At 42.0% G+C, this 21,927-nt stretch overlaps 1 protein-coding gene across 1 annotated transcript in view; it reads right to left on the reverse strand.

Annotated features, from left to right (window-relative positions):
- soga1 (suppressor of glucose, autophagy associated 1) overlaps positions 1 to 21,927 on the reverse strand; it is an 88,197-nt gene that overhangs the window by 57,330 nt on the left and 8,940 nt on the right. The window contains exon 4 of the mRNA XM_053424554.1: positions 11,832 to 11,981. Within this exon, the coding sequence (XP_053280529.1) occupies positions 11,832 to 11,981 (150 nt within the window). The remainder of the gene's footprint in view (positions 1 to 11,831; positions 11,982 to 21,927) is intronic.

A 21,927-nucleotide genomic window follows, 5' to 3' on the forward strand; every position in this document is an offset into this window, starting at 1 on the left:
GTAAAAAAAATATATATTTAAGGACTACCTCAAGCAACTAGGTGTTAATGAATACATTCTAAACGTTAAAAGCATTTAAATATATAAGCAACAATCAATAATTAACATCAACCATACAAAAATGTATTTCTTGTTTGGGAGTGGGAAGAAAGCGGTCTGGTAAAATACCTGCATTTCTACATTAAACAGCACAGAGCTTGACTCTGTGTCCCTGCCCCGGCTCACAGCTGCTGTGGAACATCACAGTAGCAGCGTAACCACAGCAACACAACGACACCGGCCATGTAGCCATGGTGACCGCGGTGCAGCCAGACTATAGCATCAGCGGGAGGTGCCAGCTACTCCTTTTCCACGTCTCCACTTCCACATCACAACAAGAGCCGGCAGCGCGGTGATGATGTCAGACGGCCTCACTCTGGGTCGGGGAGGGGGGCGACGGAAAGGAGGAAGAGGCAGGAGGAGGAGTGGGACAAGAGGAAAAGAGAGATGGGGAGAGAAGAGAGGTGGGGAAAATGGCAGAGAATGCGAGGGATATTTGGAACAGAAAAGAGAAACACACACACACTTTCTCACACCTACATGTGTGTTTTACAGATGACCTGCCGCCGCAGCCCACGTTGATCTCCTCACTGTGGTTCCCTGCAGCCGAGTGTTGCTGTAGAGCAACGTCGATACACAGCAGAGATCTCATTCATCCTCCATCAGCAGTAAACCTCCACTTCCATCATTCCATCTCTCCCCTCTCATCCACTGACGATTAACACTCACAGGGTCCAGTCTGCTCAACGTTGGAATGCAAAGGACTAATCTTATGAAAGTTTAATTTAAAAAAGAACTTCATTAGTTATCATTCATTACTTACTGTATGTGCGCTGCATTTACCAGCTGCCAATCAAACGGTGTGGGTGGAACTGTGACGCCAATTGCTCCCTGGTTTCCAGCCAATTGAGTTTGCATCGTAGGCAACATTCATACAACTATATGTTATTATTTGAAAACAGCGTTTTCTGCAAGTGGTTGTGAGTGTCTGCGTCATCGTTTCCAAACATCTCCGTTGCTGCCTGTCCAGACTAAAACGCAGTCCTGGAGTTTTCAAACTAAAACTGGACCAGCAGTTTCTCCAAATTGATTTTATCAAGATCAACTGGATTTATTCAACAGTAAAATGTCCAATCCAGATTTTCATAATGCTTAAACAAATTGAGGGCTCCATATAAACATTTTAGTTTTTTCATAGGTTTCTGAAGGTGTTCCACAAAACCAGGAGTCACCTTTTCCCCCCTCATTTGTTTATACATGAAAATCCTCCCGAAAGCCTTATTAAGGGTTTTTCGAACATTAGGATTCTGCACACTGCTCACGTCCGCTGCTTATTACCTCACACCTATAATGTAGTCAGCACTGCCAGCAGCATGAGGGAATACAAACAAACGGCCACATCCAGTTTACTCCATCCATCATCCACACGGTATTAAAATGTAAATCAATGCAATATCTACGTTTTGTCTCATTTGATTTCAGAGATGAGTTGAGCCGCATGGAAATAAAAATAAGCCCTGCTGCACCTGTCCACCAGAATACATAAGCACCGCGACTTCAGACAGAACCAACTTTAAAAAGGGACCGACAGTCCCTTTTTCGGGTTTTAAATAAGCAAAATGTGAAGCCATTAAATAGTCTGTTGGAAAAAGTTAAAAGCCTTTATTGATTTGGCTCTGTCTGCCTCCGGCCTCCTCACCTCTTCTGCCCGACACTGAGTGACCATCAGCAGAGCAACCGCAGACAGGCCTGACTAACACGGATCTGAGAGGATTCATACATGTGACACTATTCATAAATATCACTGACAGTGAATGGGATCAACGCATGAGCTCAAATCCATAACTGCACAGAAAGATCTAAAGAGAAAGATCATCCGCCTGCGTTTTCAACACAACGTGATTAACCCGAATGAGAGCAGACAGAATGCAAGTGAAGTTTACTGTTTTTAAAGTGCAACTTTACCAAAGAGGGCTCTTTAGAAATGAAGGGCTGTTCCCCTCCAGAATCCCCTACAGTGGGCATTAGTGTGGTGGAGGATTTGATTGGTTCATTTGATTGATTTTCAGAATTGAAGTAGCAGTGTTACTCCTCTCCCACATCTGTGCAGTAGGTGATGTCAGTTTGTATTCGCTCAGAATTAGCCTCTAGACTCTCAGTCAGTCAGTCAGTGTGTGTTGTTTTGGAGATCCCTTTGCCTTTCATTCTGTGCCATTATCCCAAAACAGCCACGACTGTGAGATGTCAAAATGTGTCCTGTGCAAAAAAAGCACTATGTGAAAAATGCTGGTTCTTTCTGCAACTACTGTCTTGTTTGTGTTTAAATTAAATTAACGTGGAAAATGTTATGAAATGCCTATCGAACCACAGCTCGACACCAGATACAGACAGAGGCAGCATGAACACAGACCTCACTTCTACTGTAACAGTGTAGTAGCTGCTCTCAGACAGAGGACCCTGTGTACAGTAGCAGTTTAATGCAGATTCCCACTGACATCACTGACATTTGATTAATTTATAATTCATGAGCTGGGTGCTGCTCTGCATCACTGACTGAAGCAACACACACACACACACGATAGATAGATCTAACTCTGATCCCTTTCAGTTGCATAACGCGCTTTACTCTTCTTCGTGTGCTATAATGTGTGTGGGGGAGTGCGAGTGTGTGTGTGTGTGTGTGTGTGTGTGTGTGTGTGTGTGTGTGTGTGTGTGTGTGTGTGCGTGTGCGTGTGTGAGGTCTCCACCAATAATGGTCCCACAGAGACCACAGAGGAACCTCTTCAGTTTGGTCCCAACAGGTGAGATAATCTGCTCTCCAGCTTTTAACAGCTGTAAACCTTTTAAATCTGTGTGTGAGGTCGAGAACATCCATCTGCTCTAAGACGTCCCTCCCCCCACCTGCTGGGTCATGTTTCTGCACTGCTTCCCCCCCCCCCCCCTTGTCCTGCATGGACCTACAGTTATATGTTGGAGGGTACCACCGAAAGAACTGCTCATTCAAAACAAGGACACTTTTAATCCACCTGCTGCAGAAACAATTATTTTTGACATTTTCTAGCAATGAATCACAGTGGACCGAGAGTACTGCTTTAGTTCCTGTGAATACTCATGTTGACAAAATTCACCAATTTTAAGTTTCATTAAATATAAAAGCATGCAGACATGTAGTTCTCCTAATGGCATGATGCTTCAGCAAAAGATAGGGTTACATCTGTCAAGAGGAACTTTTAAGACTGATTTTGGTTGGATGCCTTAGCACTCATGTGAAGTCTTCTGAAGTCCAAGGTCAGCACTTTGAATAAGCTTAGAAGTTCTGTTTCTTTTTCTGTTCTGAATATTTGCTTCTTTTCTCTGTGCGAACAAATCATCCTGTTCTATGTTTAAATCCACTTTAAATGTCAGACGCAGTGAGCGGTGGGCTGTTCTCCAGCAGGATCTCCTCCCTGCAGCAGGGTTTTGTATCACTTCACATTCATCTCTCTCTCAACTCTTCTTTTAACCCATCCTCCCTCCCTCTTCCTTTCTTTCTGCCCCCTAATCCCCAGGTCCCACCCTTCCCTCTCACGTCTTTACAGTGTTATTACTCCCCAGTCACCTCCCAGTGTCTCCATCAGTGACACCAGCACTCCGCCCTTCAGAACGCGGGGCATCTCTGACAGACTCATGTTGCCTCTGCTGAGGCATGAAATTGCCTCCTCACCCCCTCCGACTCCCGTATGAGATGTTCCACTGTTTCTGTGAGGCAGAGAAAACTACATGTCGCTAATCATCTGTGTGTAAAAGCATCATCATGCTGAAGAGGCGTTCTGTAGACTCCATTCTTCCACTGAGCAAATACGAGAGAGTAGAGAGACTCACAGATTTGATGGCAGGGAGTTGATGTGAGAGGTTAGTCTCTACAGCAGAGAGTGCTGCAGTAAACAGCGACACACTGTTGTAAACACAGGGCCCAGAGGTCAAAGTGGTGGGTGGGTGACTTCTACCTGCAGTTTATACTGGTTCATTTTGATGGTGATGTTCCCGTGTCCTTGACCACAAACTGTGAGTTAATTGAGCCATTAGAACTCAAGCTCGAGGACGAAACAAGATTTAACAAGCTACCATGGTTCAATATAAAATCATCTATATTTTCTTATCATTATAGATATTTTCTGTTTGGGAAAAAAATGAATTTAAAATTCCAAGTCTGCTTGTTACTGTCACAATATAAAAATGACTTCATTCCTTTGGCACTGTACTGGGATTGGCCTTGCACTGCTCACTCTCTCTGTGTTATGTGTACTGTGCGTGTGAGTGTAGGTGTGTGTGTGTGTGCTTGTGCGTGTGTCCTCTGTCTGTCCCACTGGTACCAGTGAAGCTCCATTCAACTCACAAACCCTGAAGGCAAAATTCCCTTTGTCCTCCCTCTCTTTTTCTTTCTTTATTTCATTTGTCGCCAGCCATTTTTTTTTCCACTCCCACTATCTACATTAATGTCACTGTTTCTTCTTTGCCAATTTCTTTTGGGAATAGCCTTCCCTTTATTATCTTTTCACAATTTCTTTTTCCTTAAACTACATTTCCCTTACTCTCCTTTTTTCTGTCTATACATGTACAGACGCCTCATTCTAAATCTGTTCCCTCTTTGGTTGTTATTATTCTTCACTCCTTATTTTCTCATCTGTCCTTTTTGTTTTCTTCCTCCTTCTATCTCTCTTATTCCATCTCCAGTTTAGCCAAGCTTTTCCTCAGTCTAAACGTTATCACCCTCCCTCCCAGTGATCACTGTTCTCTCACTCCTGCTGTCATCATCACTCCCTCTCTTTCTTTTTCACCAATATTCACTGGTTCTTGCTCCTTCTTTCTCAAACCACAAAACATGAATAACTTTTCTTCCTCTGTGTGTCGCATCTGATACACACAATGTTCCTGTGTATGGTGTGGAGATGTGGTGGTGGTTGTGGTGGTGATGGTGGAGTGTTCCGTGGCTGACTTCTCTCTGCGTTCTTCTAAGACCATCTTCTCTCTAATCAATCACTGTGACCCAGATACAGCTGGGTTTAAACCAGGGCTGCCTTGATGCTCTGACCCATTTAACTGCACTCATGTCCCTGCAGAAAACTTACAACTCTCACTGCGTCCTGTCCATCCTCAGATGGACCGCGGGGGAAATAACACAAGTGTCATGACCTGCGTGCTGCAGAGCAGTAGATATGGGAGGAAAAAAGGGGACTGGACAGTGAATGATTGCTTGGCTGCTGTTCGGCTGAATTAAATCACTGTAATCATGAAATAAGTTATAACTCCTCTCATCATCCGCTCAGAGTCTTTTACAGTGGAGGGGCACTCTGCAGTATTTGGGGCAATATTCTCTTTCTAGTTCTCTAGTGAAACATTCCCACAACACCTGTCCATGTTTCAGGTCATGGTTACCAAAAAGTAAAAGGACAGCTTAAACTCCCTCAGTATCTCTCTTTCTTTAACATCCTTGCTCCTGAAATGTATCAAGTCATTAATAGGGAGTTCAAGAAAGAAAGGATAGCTATTCCAGCTGAGGCTTGAAATGCTTCAGTAATTTTTGTAGGCAAAACACGCTGGTTCTGACTTCTCAAATTAGAGGATTTGGAGTGAATTAAATGATGTAAGAATGTACAAACCTCCAACGCTTTTAAACTAGATTCAGGACATTTTAAGCTTTAAATCTGAATGATGAGAGTTGAATAACCTTTCCTATCCTGACATTAACAATATGTAGCATGACAAAACATTAGTTTATTGTACCATAATAAATAAAGGGGGGGAAAACCTATCTAAAAGAGCCAAAGGCTTAAAGGATTAATTAAGGCCTTAAATATGAACTGGTGTTTCTACTCTTGAACTGTCACTTTATAGCTAAACTGACCTTCCATTAACCCTGAATGTCTCCCTGTTTCTCTCTCTCTCTCTTTTCTCTGCTCTGATATGCTGAAGGACGTCATACTTGCATGACACATACAGTAATATGCTCAACAGTGTGCATGTGGGCAAAGTTTGCACACATGCAACAAGAAGTAAACATAAAAGGTCAATAAAGGATGAACAAGAACAAACTGCAGGCTAACGCCCTGTCTTTGCTTTTAGCGCAGGCAACCGCACACACACACACACACACACACACACACACACACACACACACACACTCACAGTCTCCAGCTACCCTTTCCTCACATCCCTCAACTCAGTCCAAACAATGGGCAGTACTTCCTGAAAGTCAGAAATAACAGGGAACAGTTTCCTTCAGCAGTGACTGCTTTATAAAGAATAGGGGGGTAAAAGTCCATATAGAAAGACAGACACACAGACAAAGGCTACCTGGGCTAAATCACTAATTTTCTTATTTACTATTCTCTTAATAGGTGTTTCCTCAATAGTGAACTATAAATTCAAATTTATATGAATCACTGTGTCTGCAGTACAAAACATTCATCCCTCACACATTAATTTACATAGATAAATGTACGTGTAGTTCAACATAAAACAGTGATCAGTGGCAATATCCACATATTTCAGCTCAATGGTGTCAAGAGCTTTGATGGACAGGGGAACAATGTTTAAAACAATGGTGCCTGCAGAGGGGCACGTGTACCTTTCATGTTTAGCCATCCACTGTGTTTGCAATAGTTTATTTAGATTAAGAAAAAAAAATTAAAAATTAAGATTTTATGATTTAATCATTCACAATGAGGACTTAGGTTAGAGGGTTGGGTGGTGGCCGCCTGAAACAAAAAACTGTAAGTGACTGATTTGGGATCTGATGTGATCATTATTCCCAGCCTGAATTAAGTGCTTGACTTTTAACCGTCATGAATAAGTTTGCTCGCAAAAATCTCTGTGACGTTGACCATACCATCGCCATGTGCACATCCAGTGCTGCACAGAAAGAAGAGACCAGAGAGTCAAGTGTGTTGTTCACAGCAGCTTAATGGCAAGATTGTGTAAAAGAGGGAGAAGGAACGTTAAGGTGTCAATTTTATATATGTATATGTGCCCAAGTCGACAGAGTGACCTTATCAAAGAGAGAGAGAGAGAGAGAGAGAGAGAGAGAGAGAGAGAGAGAGAGAGAGAGAGAGAGAGAGTTAGAAACTTCTTGAATGACCTTCAAGAGAAACTAGAGATTTAAACACATGCTGAGAGGAGAGAGAGAGGGGTGAGAGAGAGGGATGGGGGGGAGAGAGATAGGGAGGCGGAGGGGAGAGCAGAGCCAGAGAATGGGAAACGACGGAGTGAGAAAAAATATCAGTAAATAGCATGCTGCATATTTCTCTTCAGCCTGCAGTCACTCAGGATTTTTTCCAATTAAACCCTTTTTCCCTCGTCTGCTCTAGCTCTCCTACCAAGACCCTACATGGTACAGTCCCCACCTCTCTTTTCTCTCACTCTATCTCGCCTACCCTGCATAGCTCACCTCTTTCTCTTTCGAGTCTCTCCCTTCTTTGTTCCCCTTTGTTTAATCTCTTTGTTTTCCTCCAGTGTCTTCACCTTCCTCTCCCTCAGTGGAATTATTCTAGTTCAACCAACCGTCCAGTATTTCGCCATTTGACCCCCCTCCATCTCTCTACCTTTGCCTCTTTCGAACCATCTCTCCATTGCTCCTTTGTGTTTAGTCACCTTGAGGCAGTGAGGCCACAGCTGGAGCAAAAGCTTCTCCGGTCAACTTCTGCTGCTGATCAATGAACATAGCACCGGCAGCTCGAGCTGTTAACACATCAGCAGCAAACAATGGATCTTCTGCTTGACACAGTTTGAGCAGCGAAACGTGAATGTGTGATATTTCTTTCTCTAACGTGACAATCACAAAGATTTGAGGAAAAGTGAAGGGATTGTTTTATTCCACAGCCGATGAAGAGGATGTCACTGTGTTGTTCTTCATGGACAAGGCCTAAAGTGGATAATCTAGCAATAAAAAAAAAACAAGGGATCTGACAATCAGGCACTTTGTCCGATTGAAGAACAGAAAAATAGAAAAACTAAAATTCCTGTCTGCAAAACGTTATGACAATTTTGTACATCAACCTCCTCTTCTGTTATTTGCCCTCTAACATTCTCTCTCACATTATCACGGAAATCAATCCTTTCCTTCTCACCTTGAGATGATAAAACACCTGGAAAAGATACACCCTCTCCATCCTCCCCCCATAAACCTCCAGAGACCCTGTTCCTGTCTTTCCCTCCATCTATACCTTCTAACCCCTATCCTTCAGTAACTCTAATCCGCTCCTGCCTTCATCAGACCTGACCTTGTCTCATTCAAAGGTCAAACAGCTGTAACGCAGCAATGGCTGTGGAGAGGGATGGGAGGATGGAAGCAGAGACGTAGAGAGATGGGAGAGGAAGAGGAGGAGGGGAGAGAGACAAAAATGGAGAGGTATGAGTGAGAGAGGGAGTACAGGCTTTGACATGGAGGAGGGCAAGAGGGATAAGAGAGGGGGAGGACAGGAGAAAGGAGGAGGAGGAGGAGGAGGCGACGGACAGGGGGAGAGATATCGCAAGAGAGGAGGGAGAGACGGGATAAAGGGGGAAAAAATCCCCATATCAGCATTCCTCTGCGTCTCTATGGGAGCAGCAGGGGGGAAGAGAGGGAGGGCGGAAAAGAATGAAAGGTGATAATAAATGGGTGGAATCAGACCTAGGGAACGAGGGAGGGTGGAGGAGGGGGTGGTGGTGTTAGTCTGTCAGGGAGGGATGGGAGGAAAGGACAGAAAACATTAAGGGGAGAGGGAACGTCTCCCTTCTCCCTATTCGACGTAAGTGCGCTGATTGTTTCTTCACTTGCAACTTGGTAAACAATAGAGGTGTGTGTGTGTGTCGGTCTGAGAGTGTGATAAGAATAGATACAAAACACCAGCGTATGGCTTCAAAGATAACACTGCACACATGCAAAACAAACAACAATAACAGGGCTGAACAATTACTTGAAATACTATGAAAATCGCATTATTGGAAAGTGCAATATCCATATAATAGGATTTGTTTAGATCCCCATCCGCTACTCTGTTGCGAACGTGGCTCTTCCTGTGGCCCCTGCAAATTCTCTATACAGTACTTCAATAACAGAGAAATATTAACACAAATCCTTATTATAAAAGACTCCTAACACATATTGCAACACATAACCAACATCAAATCAAACCCAAACATCAATAAAAATTAAAAATAAATCTCTCCATCACAATCTTTAAGATCAACAAAAATGCAAGTCATAAAAACAAAAATGTTTTTTGTGCTCTGATCTATGTTGTTTTCAAATATTCAAAGACTTGAGGATAAAGGTCAAATGTGTCTCAACACACAATTATAAATCATGTGATGTTAAAGCGGTGTCGAGGAGGTTATGTTTTTGTTCCTCAATGAATATCTTTTATAATCTTTCTGAATATAAAAATGTTTTGGAGAGTGGTCCGTCTCCAGCTCGCAGTAAAACACTAAGAGCCTTCAGCAGCACAGTAAAGGTTTTAGCCAGCGCACCGCATAGCTCTGCTTTTTAAAGAACATCGATATCAGTACAGACTGGAGGCTGCAGCCACTACCGCGCAATCAATAATTCACAAACCTCCTTTATATATGTGAATCACCAAAAGCTTCATTGTCTGTGTGGTTAAAGGCCTTTGTGTCCAGTCTGTTGATCTGCTCCATGCTCAAGTTTAGCTGAAATGTCTATGTGTCTTTTAGTAATTTGATCTCTGCTTATTCAGTTTGTCACTCGTGCTTGAATTCTCCTGTTTATACTGTATTATTATCAAAAGGTAGGAACACAGATGAGTGAGACATTCCTGTGTGGAGGGGCACACACACACACACACACACACACACACACACACACACACACACACACACACACACACACACACACACACTCCCTGAATCATATCAGCTATGTGAAGAATTCCCCTCTCTGCAGGTTTAGCGTAACTCAACACAACCGACGCAAACAGAGCTTATGAAACCATGTTACTCAGACTGTCAGCAAACACACAGAGTAACACTCAGCGTGGAAGTTATCTGGTCACTCAACAGGCTAAATACATGAACTCATAGAGGTCACATTTGTACACACACAGCACCTTTTACTTCAATATATCTGGTTTGTTGGCGGGGTTGCAAAGTGAAAATTTGTAGAAGTTATTTGGGTGTGTATCGACAATCAGTAACTTGAGGTTGGAGTTTGGATTGATGCTGAATCACAAGTACAAAAGAGGAGAAATGAGGGCAACCCTAAAAATATCTGGTTCCTTTGATTCAAAGTCAAAAACAACCTTGTACACATCTCTTTTGTTGACACATTGAGACACCAAGCTAAAAATTATGTTGCATCCGCTGCAAAGAGCGAGCAGATTCCAATGATGATGCAGAAAACTTCCCCAACATTGCATTTTGAATTTGCCTCTGAGTGCTTCTCCACGGTCATGGTAGCTTTTAGCGTTCATGAGAGAGGGTATAACAGTTTTACAACAACACAGATGCAAAACACTATGATAAAATTGTTGCACTTTAACATTAGTAAGGAGCTACTTTACTCCCTTAGATTATTGGCAATGAGTCTGAGATAAGACTCAGCATAAACACAACATAGTTAAAGGAGTATGTGAAAGATCTGATCGGATCTACAATCTCTCGTTCTTTTCACTACCCAAAGCTCATGACCACAGGTTATGGTTGGAGTGAAAAATTGAATGGCGAATTCATCAACACTGTCAGGTGGAAGAACTATGTCGCTGTGAAGCAGCACCCATCTGCCAAACACCCATTTCACACTCACTGACGAACAAGAAAGGCAACAAAGCATTTTTCTTACACTCTCCACTCATCCACTCTACTTAGGCAAAGCAGCTGCCTGTCTACTGCTGTAAAGTCAGCGTCCCAGTCAGCCACAAACCACCATCCATCCATCTATTATCTATACTGCTTGTCCTTTGAGGATTGCAGGGACCACTACACATCCACAAACAGCAAACTTGCAATAGTACCAAGGGGGAAACACAGTCAGGTCAGGCTGGAAAAGACCCAGAAAAGAAAAGATCCCCTGCCAGATACCCAGCCATCCATCTGAGCCTGACCCACAACAGGGACCTAGACCTGGGCCAGGGCCATGACAATCACACATAAGGGAAAAGATATAATGAGCAGGAGCAAGAGAGAGAAAAAGAGAGAGAAGGGGACGGATGCAAAGACGAGGCCTCAATTTCAGCCTTTTTTTTTTTAGATTTGACTGCTGTGACGATGGCCTTCAAGACACATTGTCGAGGTCATTCTCCCTTTGCTCAGAGCGAAGATCAAATTGTTTTTATTTATTTCATTTTCAGAAAGTGCACAATGCCAACTCTCTTTTGTTTATTTTCACTTCCGCTTGGCACTCACATCAAGTTTAAGTCTTTCATTGCAGCGCTTCGCTGGCTATGCTTCCTGGAACAGAAAGATGTCCCTGGAGTGGCAGCAGAGAGGCAGAAACAACGTCAACACGAGATGAGAACAGAGATGGGTTCTCCGGAGGCTCCCACACAAAGTGAGCACAGTAAACACTGTTTTTTTCAAAGGGCCAAAGGACGACGGCTCCAAACAGGGATCTGCCCGTGCCTCTGTGGTTAGCTGAAATGTCCACTTAGCTCCGAACTAGATAAAGACACTAATAACTCAACTTGTACAAGTCATCTGCTTCAACAGGAAGGGTCTACTAAAGAGCCCCCACAGTGGATGACCTCTGAGGTTTAGAAGACACAAGCAAACGCTGACAAACAGCAGTTTCACGGGCCAGAGTTCGGATCATTTAATCCTACCTTGTCTATCTCCTGCTGCAGGACCTGTTTGGCGACCTCCAGGTCCTGCAGTCGGACCCTCAGCTCCTCGTTCTCCTTCTCCAGACGACTCCTCTTCTTTTCCCCGCTGTCCAACTGACTGTGGAGACGGATAGACACGTCCTTGGCCACCTGAGAGGATTAACAAAAGGGGTAGAGGAGGAAAAGGAGTTAAGTCCAATGTCTGTTACAATGCATTTTCCAACAAAATCAGTCGTTTGAATAACGGCAATCAGTTTTGTAAAGATCATAAAGCTTGTGAATGTACTGTTACAGATTGTCTATTGACAGTCAACTTTCAGAATATTAGAGGCATGATTGGTTTCTTTGGGCAACGATGTGAATATCATCATCAACGCCGTAAAAATATGAAACTGGGCATGGTAACAAAAAGGTATTAAAAAAATTATGGCGCATTGACAATATGAAAGTATGAATTACTTTGTATTAATATTTTCCCCTTTGCAAAAGGGCAATGTATCATTGCTCACTTTTTTATTTCAATTTCAAATTATTATCGAAATCCAAGACTAGGAGCGGACAAGTATTTTCCACCGTGTGAGCAGGGACACATAATAAAATGAAACACCCTGAATGCAATGAGTATAATCTATATTCCAATTGATGTAGGTGCATGACTCAGATTTTCTCTAAAACTGCAAACACAAGCTTGTGCTATGAGTAACTCTTGTAATAAACAGACCTTAATTCACCCGTGTTGACAACAATAGCCTTTAATTGGGGCATAGTGCTGCTCAGGAGATTTCTCTTAATGCTGCTGATCCCTGTTCAGGCAAAAGACAGAACCTGGGCCTAGTTTCATATCACCGCCAGGCATGAGAAAAGTTCTAGGAATCCTGCCAGAGCACACAGCACCAGATAAAAGCCATTTGTTTTAGCTGAGTCTGTGAAGTGTGTTAGTGTCTGAATCAGCAGGAGCTTTCTGCACGTGCACCTCAGTGTGCATGGGGCTGATATGTATTTTCCTAATAAGGCCAAGAAGATAATTAATAACACTCTGGCTGATCTTTTATACATAATGTGATCTAATGGAAGCCTGATTATCCCCCCAACCCGCCACCCCCACCCCGCCTCGAGGGCATTTATTCATTAAAAGTTTCCAATGTGAGAAGTCAGACTAAAGTCACACCTCTGATGACTGTTGTGAAAACTGCAGCAGTAAAAAAATTATGTCGCATATGTTTTTGAAATGCTCAAAAAGGTTATTTGTTATGATTTTTCACTTTATCTATAATTAATATAGCTTTTTTAGAGGTTAATAATAAGACAGTCATTTCTGTATCCAACTGACTTAAACAAAGTGGTGCATTGATTTAACAGTGGAAAAACATTGGTCAAATCTTATTATTCCTCATTTTATTCTACAAACAACAAGTTTGCATCTACGTTTGTTGACAATTAACTATTATATTACAATGTTTACATTATACTGTAAATTTACCTCACAGTATGTGGAGCAAACTGAATAGTAACGGCAGCTCTGGCCTAATCACCATAATTAACACTTTTAAGACATATAATTTCGTATGAGTGGTTGTTGTAATTCTGTGTATTTATTGTGTGCCTATGTGACAGTGTGTGTGTGTGTGTGTGTGTTTGTGTGTGTATTTGAACGATTGCCACTCTGCAGCTGAGTCCCACAATGCTTCTCTGTCCTGCCCTTTCTCTCTCTTTTCAAATCGCTCCCTCAGCTCCGACACGCTCCAATTCATTTTTGAACATGCGTGTGTGTGTGTGTGTGTGTTTCCTCTTCACTATCTGTACACCTCCTGTACTTCTCTCCGTCATATCCTCTCTTGTTCCTGAACCGTTCCTCTTGTACTTAGTTCTGTGACAGTCCTCCCTCTCTTTCTCTATTTGTCGGTCTTTCTGTTCATCCTCTAATCATTGTATACGCCTCATTGTTTAGGTAACAATCCTCTGAATACAATGTGGTTTTGATACCTTCTGTCAGCAGTCATAGCTCATTACAGCTCATCAAAGCTTTTATGAGCTGAAATAAACCCTAAAATGAATAATAAAATAAAATAAATGCTAACACTGACAAATGTGACAATATACAGTAGGTTGCTTATTAGACTTAGTTGTGCAAGTTTGACTGTGGCCTCTACACTAAACTCACTACACAGCTCGGGGTTGTGGTTCATGTGGGATTGAACATGTGACATGAAGTAGATTTTATCCACTGAGTTGTCACCTTTCCATCCACAATGTTTGATGGGCAGACTATCTCTGGGAAAATTGATGCAGGAGTAAGGTAGCAGTTAACTTTTTTGAGACATTTTTGCACATCCATTTTCTCCCTCTGTGTGAAGCAGATCCCAATCAGGACACGACAACATCGGCCTGTGTTCACCAAAGAGGAGTGCACAGCCTTAATGTGTTCCGCTGAAAGCTCCCAGAGCTTTATGTGGATTGAATCGGACGGAAACTGGGATTGATTAACACTCTGTGCTCAAATTTGATCGCTGCATCAATACTGTAAAAAGAAAACAGCTTCCATGAGGGTGTTTTCACCACGGCTGGTTTATGGGCTTTGGTTTCTCCTCATTTATCTTCGTCTTCTCCTCCTTCTCCCTCTTTCCATCCCCCTTCCCTCCATTCTATAATGTTCAGCCTTTGAGTCCTATTAAATGCTGTATTGTTCTTCTATGTTGAAGGGAAACGTGAAGGAATTTGACACCATTGAAGCTGTGCTGATTTACCCAGCAACAGATCTATAGGATGTAATTAGGATTCAGTCAGGGTGCTTGGTGAGAGTGTGTGTGTGTGTGTAGCTGCTTTTAGACACGCACTAGAATCCGCACGTAGTTGCTCTGGAGTGTGAGACGCTGTCCAAGTGAGACGCTCCGCGATTTCTACGGACTGGCCTCCTAGTATAATGTCCGTAGAAATCCAGGAGAAGTCAATGAGTTCACAAAGAGCGAGTGGGGGGATTGATGACGCTTTTACCACAAGACAGACACAAAAAACTAAAAAACTAAAAGGAAACAAATGTCTACTGGTAACAAAACTTAGAAGACAGGCGAAGACGTTGAGAGAATGTGCGGTGATTAAAACGGATGACGGTGCCGGGATGCTTTAAACAAAATCATGCAAAGGAGATAATAAGTCACTTCCTGCCTCTGTCTGCTGCACCCAGTTCTCGCCTGCTGCGGGAATTGATGCTGTTGTGAATGCGTCGGTGTAAAAAAAAATCCCAATGTGTTGTGCATGTGTCAGAGGCAGACTCTGGGTAAACTCTGTATCCGTACTCTCAACATCTTACCCGGAGGTAATGTCTGAAAATGGCTTATGTAGGTATTTGATAAAGAGAGTCTATATGAGTGAGACAGAGGGAGTCCTTTTACTCACACTCTGCAAAACACATACACACACAAACACACACCGGCCACAGGGCAAACAGCAATATCATTCAACAAGTGGCAGTTAGTCATCACAAGGATCTCTTCCATTTACACTCTGTGTGGTTGTGTGTTTGACTGCATTCAACAAACAGAGTCTTGTTCCCCCTGTTATTCAACTGAAAACTTCGACTGAAAGCACACACACACACACACACACACACACACACACACACACACACACACACACACACACACACACACACACACACACACACACACACACACACACACACACACACACACACACACACACACACACACAGCTGTTTTTTGTGATCCCATAACGGTCATCTCTCTAACGTCTTCTCTTCCTGTCGATTTTATCAGAGAGAGTAAACATGCAGCCAGTACAGTGTGTGTGTCAGTGTGTGTGTCAGTGTGTGTGCGCGCGTGTGTGTGCGTGCGTGCAGATGTGTGTATGTATCTGTAAAACTTACTTTGAGGCAAATTCATCAAACTTTTGATGCAGTTTATTTTCCCAGTGACAGTGAAAGTACAGTTGTTTCTCTCTCTCTCTATCACTCTCTCTCTCTCTCCATTCATTTAAATAGAACCCTGGCCTTGTTGGCTGAAATTATAAGTACCAGGGAGGGTTCGCCGGTCACCATGGCAACACCAAGTGGCCAGACTTGCCAATGCTAACTTTGGTTCATGTAGTTGCAAGGAAATCTCATCTGTGACATGTTTAGCGTAGCTTAGCACAACCTCTGGAAGCAGAGGGAAACAGCTAGCGAAGTTTATTCTACATGTTTTGTTAGCTAACTTGCTAGCTGAACAACTTGAGCCCCTTTTCCACGAACCAAAAAGCCACACCTACGCCAAAACCTGCATATACAAGCTAATTGTGGTGTAAGAGAGGTATTAGAAGACCAATGCGGAGATCTTACATTCCCCCCTTTAATGGAGGCTAGCAGTTTTCTCCGTGCTTCCAGTCTTTGGGACAATTAGGCTAAATTCACCCTGAACCAATCTCTCTATTGAATGCACAGAGATGCAACAAATATATATTTCGGTATCCAAAACTAGGAAAAAGGCATAATTCCCAAAGAATTCCTTAACCATGAGCTATTGTCCAATAAGTTATGTCTTATAATATATCCTTTAGATTTAACTCTGTCCTGTTTAGGAGCAGTGGGTGGCAAGTCTGGCAACAGTACGTCCCTGCGCGGGGACAACTCCAGTCTTGCCCCGGAGCAAGGACAGAAGTTCTCCGAACACGTACTAAAACATTCATGTCTTTTGGTGTGGGAGGAAACATGGCAACCTGAGAAGAGCTTCAGTCAGTTCTGCTGCGGTGTGAAAGCATCAAATTCTTGCTGAGAGGCGAAGATACCAAACCCAGAGCCACAGAGCTTAATATTAACTTATTATACTGCTACCACTTCAAAAGCATAGCAGCAGCCGAGGGGTTCGATGCTTTAAATCTAATTTGCGGCTGAAAGCATTTGTAGTGATTTCTACATGGCATTATTTTCTTATTTACCAAGACCATTAACATGTTTACTCTTGCAAGCACAATCTTGTTTATGGGTGCTCTTACACTTAGCTTTTTTGTCTATCTTAGAGTATTTGATCCTTCTCCAGTGGCTTAAGCCATTCTCTCATTAGGCAAAGTAAAAACATCACCATTTATACTCATTCAATCTGTAGTTTTATTTTCCTCAGCCCTCTACTGTGGTTCAGTCTGTTTTTTTAATCACAAATCACTGTGGTCGCATGTTGGGGGAACGATGACTCCATCGAAACGCATCTGAGGTCTAAGGGGCCTCAACCTTGGAGGAGACTATTTATTTGTTAATGAGCTAGGAAATGTGCTTACAAAGATTGCCTCTGCAGAATTATTGACCGCCTAAAGTTTAACTGAACCCCTCGGTTTATCACAAAGCTGAGTATCTGGAGAGTCAGCCCGTAGCTGCACAGAGAGATAACGGGCGTCTTTGAAAAAGTTGAAAATATTTCATGGTCAAATCAAAGATTCTCGGACAGCTGACGAACCAACGTCAACTGCTGCTTTGGCTGCATTTGGTTTCCTCAAAAATCCAATAAGTTTTTCTAACAGCACATTCTTTTTGATCAATAATCGTGAATAAAAAAAGTTAAATTTCACAAGATAAATAAACCACTCTTTCTGTAGAAGTGGTGAAGTATTTGTATCTTTTATTCAGATAGTAAAACTCCAATACATCGAAGATGTTTCGAGTCAGTAAGGATTTCAATTTTGTTATGCTTGTTTTTCATGCAAAGAGCAACGTACACAGTAACTCTGTGTATCCAGTAACGCAGTGGAATAAATAAAGTACACATACGTTTTATGTATTTAAATAAATATAGTTATTTGCCACCTTTTTTAATGTGACAACCTCCATGATTCTGTATAATAGAGGGTGGTAAACTCCTAGGGAATCATCAGCTCCTGATGCTCATGCAAAACAGAAAGTGGTACTAAGCTGAATACATATTATGATTAGGTAGAAAGAAGAAACAACTTAATCTATAGATAAGCGTCAAACACAACTTTGGTCCTCTAAGTATTCCTCTCAATGTGTATCTACTATGTGTATATCTTGTAAAAGCCTCAAGTTGCATCAGTTCACTCTGTATGAGCGCTGTCATTGTTCCATTACAAGAAACTACTTGACCGCCCTGGAACCAAAACCCAACAGTTAAAACCTCAGCTATAAGATAGATAGATAGATAGATAGATGGATACTTTTTTAATCCCGTGGGAAATTTAGATCATCCCGTGGCTTATACACTTAAACACATCACTGACGTACATACATAAATCACATACGGAGAACATATTTACAGATACAGGAATGGAATGCAATGATGTGATGTGTCAGTGTCCATTAGGAAAGTGTTCTTGTGCTGCTGGAGTGGATAGTACAATAAAATATATCTATATAAAAACAACAGAAAAATATATATATATAAATATATAAATATATAATGTGTCAAACACACAACAGCATCATGGAATCTCCATATCATTAATGTAGCTGTTTGTGCTTTCATGCTTGTGATTTAAAAGTAAAATAAATAACCTGGTAAAATGGCCAAAAGAGAGAACATCTGCTCAAAAGAATACAGGATTTTTACTGGTGTTGATGTTGAGTGTTGGCGCCATCAACCTTTTTGACATTTGTTCAACATTCTGGCCTCTTGACACCAATTTAGTGGACGTTACATCACAAGTAATCTGCTTGGTGTCTATATATAAAGCCATTATGTGTGAAAGAGAGAGAGAGCCGCTGGCTTGACAGCTGTTCCAGTACAGGCTGTGATCCATCTATCTTTGGATAGAGGGAGGGAGGGAGAGAGACTGAGTGAGAGGCTAAGTGACAGCAGTGATGGAATGTGATGAATTCCCACAATCCTTGGCACGTTGTTTGGCAGTTGGGAAAGTGTGATCACACTGTCACTATCTCCAAACATTGTTCCATCCACCCATCCATCTATTCTTACATAGAGGCATGTAAGTGTTATACAATTTATAAACAGATTAAACACTCTCAAAGTTTGCTAAATGACAGCTTATCTTGGGAGAGAGAGATGGTCTATCGTATTGCTTTGAAAACTGTATTTCTGATATAATAATCTTGTCAATTCAGAAAAACAGAGCCGATTTTTTCTTAGGAATGCAAAATGCCTCTGTAATGCTTTGATAGTCAGAGTGTGTTTTCCTGCACTGAGCTTCAAAACAATCTAAGGGTTATGTTCGTAAACATTACCATCCAACTGTTTCAATAATGACAGGAATCATTCATACTTGTAGGAAATGTAGAAACAATGACACAAAATAGGGGACCATTTGCCAGAACTTGCAGAGAAAATGCATCATCATTGTCACTACACACCCACAACGAAAAACGGAAACCACAGCTCCTACTGTCAGCAGGATGTACAGTATGATACCCGCATGGAGTCAATACTTCCAACAGTGTGCTTGACATGTGGTGCATGAGTGGGGGCTGGGAAGTGTGTGTATGTTCGAAAGAGGCTGCCATGCAGTATGACTACACACACACACAACCACACGCACACGCACACACGGTACATAACATATGGAGATGAGACTGAGAACTGGCCCCGCTCAGATCAATGTATACCGGATACTGCTCTCATCAAACTGGTGTGAGTGTGAGTCTGTGTGTGTGTGCCTGTGTGCGTGTGTGCATGTATGCGTGAACACCTGAGCTTACACATGTAGTGAGAAAGTATCTGGGGGTAAATTATTATCTCAGTTGGATCCTGGTCCTGACAGTGACAGCACTTTCCAGTATGTGTCCGTGAGGGAGGAAGACAGGGAGGAAGCCCAAAGATTTAAAGTCTATATAATGTTTACATTGCCAAAAGCATGCACAGTGTACATGACACATGTCGTATAAATATTATACACAGCACTGTGAAGCTGTCAGCAGTGGTCAGTGGTTTCCCCTTATATGGGCAACCAGGGACCAGAATGAAGATTTCCCAGCGCCACACTATTCCATTCTGTGCTACACTATTTTAAACACCTCCCAACTCACTCTTTGCTGAAGGCACAGACATGAAACCATCTCTTCAACTTACACCTGACAACAAAACAGCATCATTTGCAAAATGTTTTTAAAAATAACTCTTTTACACACTTTTCACCCATAAGGTTTCGGTTTATGCTCTGAAAATATTCTTCCACCAAAAATCTCACCACTTAACAGAAATTAATAATGTAAAAAATATTTTTGTTTGTGCAGCACAAAGCACAGACGGATTAAAGGTTCAGTATGTAGAATTTAGTGACATCTAGTGGTGAAGATGAATCTTCCCAACATGAAAGAGAACCAGTGGTGGTATTCAGTTTTCTTAAAAACTAAAATGGTGTTTAGTTTGTCCAGTCTGGGCTACTGTAAAAATCATGGTAGCCTCCGTAGTTTAGACAAGGCATCAATCAAAGAGAGCAACATGACCTCATAATAAAAAGAAACAACTTACATTTCTTTTTAGAAATCATACTTCCAAGTATTAGGATATTTACCCTAACCCTAATTATTTACACAATATTGAAAGATGAAATCTGGATGGAAAGACGGTGTAATCAACAGGAGTGTTTATAGTCATTTCCTTAAGGCAAACGCAATACTGCTGTGTTGACATCATGATAATGATCCGAACTATTTCCTCTGTGTGGGTATGTGTGTGTGTCCAGATGTCTTTAGCCTGTGGGAATGAGAGAAGTGTGTGAATGGGACAGGAAATGATGTCAGAAATTCTCATGGGCATTCTGCTGGATATACAACCCCTGACCTCCCGCAAACACACACACACACTAACATACACTAACTCACACGTCAGGTCGCCCCACAAGATTTCGAAAAGCGCATGTGATGTAAGAAAGGATATTTTTGTCACTAAATATTTGTCGGACAAACACAAAAAGACAAGATCCTACTGTTTCACTCTTTTCCTTCAGGTCTTATTCTATATTTTCTTTATCTGTCTATATTGCTCCTTCTAAAAGGTCACAAGAACAGTGAGACAGAAAGACAGAGGAGGAGAGCAGACACACCCGTCAGCACTAATGTGAGTGTGTGCGCGTTTGCTGATTTGTGTGTATTTGCATGCGAGTGAGTAATCAAATCAGGGCCTTAAGGCATCAACAGTGGTTAAGCCACTTAGTGTGTTGTAAAGCTGATCAGTGGAGAGAAGCTCAGCAAGACAAGGTCAAGTTGGACTCACTAACTGGGACGTGTCCTACAGCTAAATGTCCAACACGAGGTGCAAGGTGCAACGTTTCTTTATTAGAACCCGAAGGTAAATTTGATGAGTAAAACTACATTCTCCCTCCTCACTCCCCCATCGACCCGTGCTAACTTTACACGTAAGCAAGAAACACCATCATTACACAAAGTTATGAGGGTAACTTTTAAGAAACTTTGCCCTCTTGCGGTATCTCAATAAAAACAATAACAAAATAACTAGTTTGATGATGTTTTGAAACAGCGTGGGATCATGGGTCCTCACCACCATTATGTGAAAATCTACCTGACGCAATTAAGGCGCAAATTATGTTCGTAGATGAGCTACAGGTTAAGCGGATATGACGCAAAAAATATATCTTGTCATCTTTACAAATTTTAATAAAGAGTTGTTGTCTTTTATATATTTAACAGCTGCAACACTGAGTGTTAGTAGTTGAGTTTACAGACAGTCTGCTGCTCAACTGCTTATCTTCATTGCCTTTTTTTTTTTTAACTGCTGTTATAGGGATTTTCCAGTAGAGCTGGATCAGTGTTGAGTCAGAGGCAGGAGTGAGTGTCTGTTTTAATAAGGCTAAATAATAAAGCTACCAGAATAAACACAAGAGTGACTGGGGGAGGCTGGCAAAAGAGAAGCTTAATGTGAGCTTAATGTGCACGAGCACACACACGCACACTGACACGCACACGCACATGCACAGCTTGGTGTAACTTGAACTGCCATCTGAGTGTTTGACCCTGTCTGTGGGAAGGCACAATAAGCCATGTGTTGAGGGAGGCAGAGAGGTTCAGGTCTGTCTCTGTGCCGTGTGTTTTTCAGTTTCCTGTATTCATGATCTCTCTCTGCTAATGTGGCTAACAGATGCTGACTTAACTAAATTTTTTTCCTCAAGCTGTGTCTTTTTGTTT

The sequence above is a fragment of the Pleuronectes platessa genome, chromosome 6 (genome assembly GCF_947347685.1).
Source record: "Pleuronectes platessa chromosome 6, fPlePla1.1, whole genome shotgun sequence".
Taxonomy (NCBI): domain Eukaryota; kingdom Metazoa; phylum Chordata; class Actinopteri; order Pleuronectiformes; family Pleuronectidae; genus Pleuronectes; species Pleuronectes platessa.